Source organism: Atta colombica, unplaced genomic scaffold, assembly GCF_001594045.1.
Source record: "Atta colombica isolate Treedump-2 unplaced genomic scaffold, Acol1.0 scaffold198, whole genome shotgun sequence".
NCBI classification, from domain to species: domain Eukaryota; kingdom Metazoa; phylum Arthropoda; class Insecta; order Hymenoptera; family Formicidae; genus Atta; species Atta colombica.
Genome location: NW_017259291.1, coordinates 918,063 through 921,246, shown reverse-complemented (window position 1 = coordinate 921,246; position 3,184 = coordinate 918,063). Strand labels below are relative to the sequence as shown.

The following is a 3,184-nucleotide window of genomic DNA, read 5'->3' as shown; positions in this document are numbered from 1 at the left end:
TATATATATATATATGAATGTGTGTGTGTGTGTGTGTGTGTGTATACACACACACACACACACGCGCGCGCGCGCGCGCGCGCGCCATTAAAGATTAATATTTTTTTCTGTAATACAAATGAAGATGTTACCTGTACAGTGGTGCTTTGATCAGAAAATGGACTGCTGAAAAATGTGGATATGATGTTCATTAAACAACTTGTCACATAAGTCTCCAAGGCTGTATCCGCGTGTTGTCGATCATGAGTAGATGTGGCAATTAAGCCCATATCAACAATAAAAGATTTTTCGAACAAAGACCACATATGATTTGATGTATAAATTTCCTTCATTTCGACTTCTGTGTCAATGTAACAGTGGTTGAGAAAATTGATGTATGCTTCTTTTACCTATTTATAAATGTTATATATGATGTCAGTAATATTTACTTTAATCAGATGAGTGTATTAAATTCGATAAAAGATTCACCTCTGGTATACAATCTGGATGTGACACCACAGCAACGATATCATCTAACGGTAAGAGACTATGACATTTAATTTCTGTATTGACATTTTTGCCCATTGTGCAACAAGCTAGAAGTTTTACCAACTCTACATGATATCTAAAACATAATAAATATATATTTTATGTTTGAGACTCTCAAATATTCAAATCGATACAAAACAGAACATCGTACAATACATGACATATATAATTAAATAATTTTCATTTTAAAAATGTTAAAGCAACTCACTGAAGAGGACTGCTCTCATCCATTCGATGTCTTTCAGATCGCATCATTTCCACAAAATGATTAAACGAGGCTCTATCATTATAAAACACTAAAACATCTTCTCCCGCTTGAACTAACTATAATCAAAATAAAGCTGGAAAAATATTCCAAAAAGCTATATACACATGTAATGGCATCTTACCTCCTGCATCACCATCTCTTGACATTTTCTAATAAATTGATTCTCAGCTTTTACTATAGTTTGCAAAAACTTCAAATATTGCACATGTTTTCCATGCGTTTCTATGCAATGTACGAAATGCTGTATGACTTTTGCACCGACTTCATTGCAAAGAACGGAGTTATCTTGAAAAATACTACATATTGTCTGCGCTTCTCTTATACCGGGATTCAAGAATAAATCCAGCTGCTTGTGTAGAAGAACTTGATTTTGTTGATTAGATAGACAAAAGTTTTGCAAGAAATCGTGCGCCAAACGCATTAATTCGTTCATTCTGACATCTTCTTTGGTGTCGTATGGAACCTGTAATAAATCCAAAACGACAGTATGCACTCCAACATTGCGCAGAAGTCTCTGCTCATGTTTGCGTGCCTTTACTTGGCCGCCTGGCAGATTTTGAATACACAATTTATTCATTCTCATTAATATCTGCTGAATTTTTTTATATTCTTCTGTTTGATCGGAATGTAACGGTGGGCCGATATCCAAATCAATAGCAGACCCTATAAAAAAATAATTATTTATTCACTTTTCATAAAAAAAGATGTATAAAGTAATAATTATTAAAACCTTGTTTATCTAATGCAGATAACAGAGGTATTTTACGAGGAGCTGTGGCTTCATCTTCTTCTTCTTTACTTTTCTTCTTCTTATTTCCATGTTCTTCTGTTGCCTTGGATTTATATACCCAAAGCTCAGATTTCTCGACAGACTGGCGCAAGATGTCTAAATCTGCTTTTATTTGTTTGTATGATTCTACGTCGCTATCCGAAACTAAAAGCTGCACCTGTTAACCGCGTGTTTGTATTATTAAATAATTTTTTTTCACCATCTTCAATATTTAAAGAAAGTCCAACCTGTTTAAATGCTTGTAAAACTTCTTGTCTTTGGCTAAAGTGCCTAAATAATAAATGTAAGGCTCCAGAAACTAATGGAGGATAATCGTGCATAGCTAGATGTAATAGAACGCGTAAAAATGTTCTGCCTCCTTGGCCATCTAAATCCAGCGCTGCGCATTCCTCACTAAAAAAAAATTATTTTTCTGTAAGGTACAATCTTCATACATTGCATCCAAAAATATATTACCTGCTCCCAAATATTCCTTCTGCCTGTGCACTAATTGAATCTAAATCAATAGCTTTTTGCCCTAGAGTCACATCTCCAGTCTTCTCTGCAGCAGTTAATGCTGTCTCATCGAATTCTCGTTTAAATATACTCAAAAGACAAGAGATTCTGTAATCTAATCTAACATCCAGAATAAACTGCAAAATTTCGATTATCTTGAGTTTCGTGTCCATCACTAAGGGATATTCCTTCTTCATTAATGGCTTTGGTCTTGGAGAAGAGCTAGCTAACACTTGACCGGCTGGTCCTAATGTTAAATTTGTCATCACAGCACCCATATCGCCAATACATCTAAGAATACCTCCTTCAGCTATTTAAAAACATAAAAATAAAAGTTTATATTAAGCCAATAAATAACAAAATAATTGTATAATATTACATATGTATATAATATTATTGTACATATTTACATATATCATATAGTAAAAAATTACAGTGCAGAAAAATTTAATTTGTGTTAAAAAATAAAAACTAGTATATAAAATAATGACTCTTTTGTTACTTGTTATGGAAAAAGTACGAGAGATTAACTTCAAAAATAATGAAATAAAATAATATTTGTCTAATAATTAAGGATGTTTAGGTATCATAAATTGTTAATATAGGATATTTTTATATTCAATGTTTCTTGCAATATTTATTTCTAACAAGAGAATATTATTATAAAAATATTTAAGCCAAAGCTTTGTAAGAAGCTTTGTGAATTTACTTTGTACAATGTATAAGATTGCATGCTTAATCTTGTTAATATTCATTCCGCATAATAGTCTAATTAGTTTTTAACAAGCTTTCTAATAGGATATTACCTGCCTCCTCAGAATCCGTATCAGCTGTGATAAAATATTTACAAGAGTAAATTGATTAGTTTTAAACATATTTACCATTCTATATATATTATAAGTAATTTACCACACATAGTTGAGTAAACTTTATTATCAAAGATATTTTATATAAGCGAGAAGCACGGATTACATATAGTACTAATATATTACAGTACCATAAAAAAGAATATTATATACAAGTTTCTGAAAACGAAACTAGAATGTAAAAGCTGCTCATGATTGAAAGAATAGGAGGGAAAATTTATTATATCGGTGATACAC

General features: G+C 31.7%; 1 protein-coding gene across 9 annotated transcripts in view; it reads right to left on the bottom strand.

Moving 5' to 3' along the window:
* Nucleotides 1-3,184, bottom strand: part of LOC108687005 (inositol 1,4,5-trisphosphate receptor) — a 50,717-nt gene that overhangs the window by 10,945 nt on the left and 36,588 nt on the right. For 6 of the 9 annotated variants that reach the window (XM_018192575.1, XM_018192574.1, XM_018192570.1 and 3 more), the window contains 8 exons: nucleotides 2,888-2,911; nucleotides 2,043-2,391; nucleotides 1,814-1,979; nucleotides 1,527-1,743; nucleotides 918-1,459; nucleotides 737-852; nucleotides 469-604; nucleotides 132-389 (listed from right to left, as the gene is read on the bottom strand). In XM_018192575.1, coding sequence (XP_018048064.1) covers nucleotides 132-389; nucleotides 469-604; nucleotides 737-852; nucleotides 918-1,459; nucleotides 1,527-1,743; nucleotides 1,814-1,979; nucleotides 2,043-2,391; nucleotides 2,888-2,911 — 1,808 coding nt within the window. The remainder of the gene's footprint in view (nucleotides 1-131; nucleotides 390-468; nucleotides 605-736; nucleotides 853-917; nucleotides 1,460-1,526; nucleotides 1,744-1,813; nucleotides 1,980-2,042; nucleotides 2,392-2,887; nucleotides 2,912-3,184) is intronic. The other 3 variants (XM_018192573.1, XM_018192578.1, XM_018192576.1) reach the window with 1 other exon arrangement.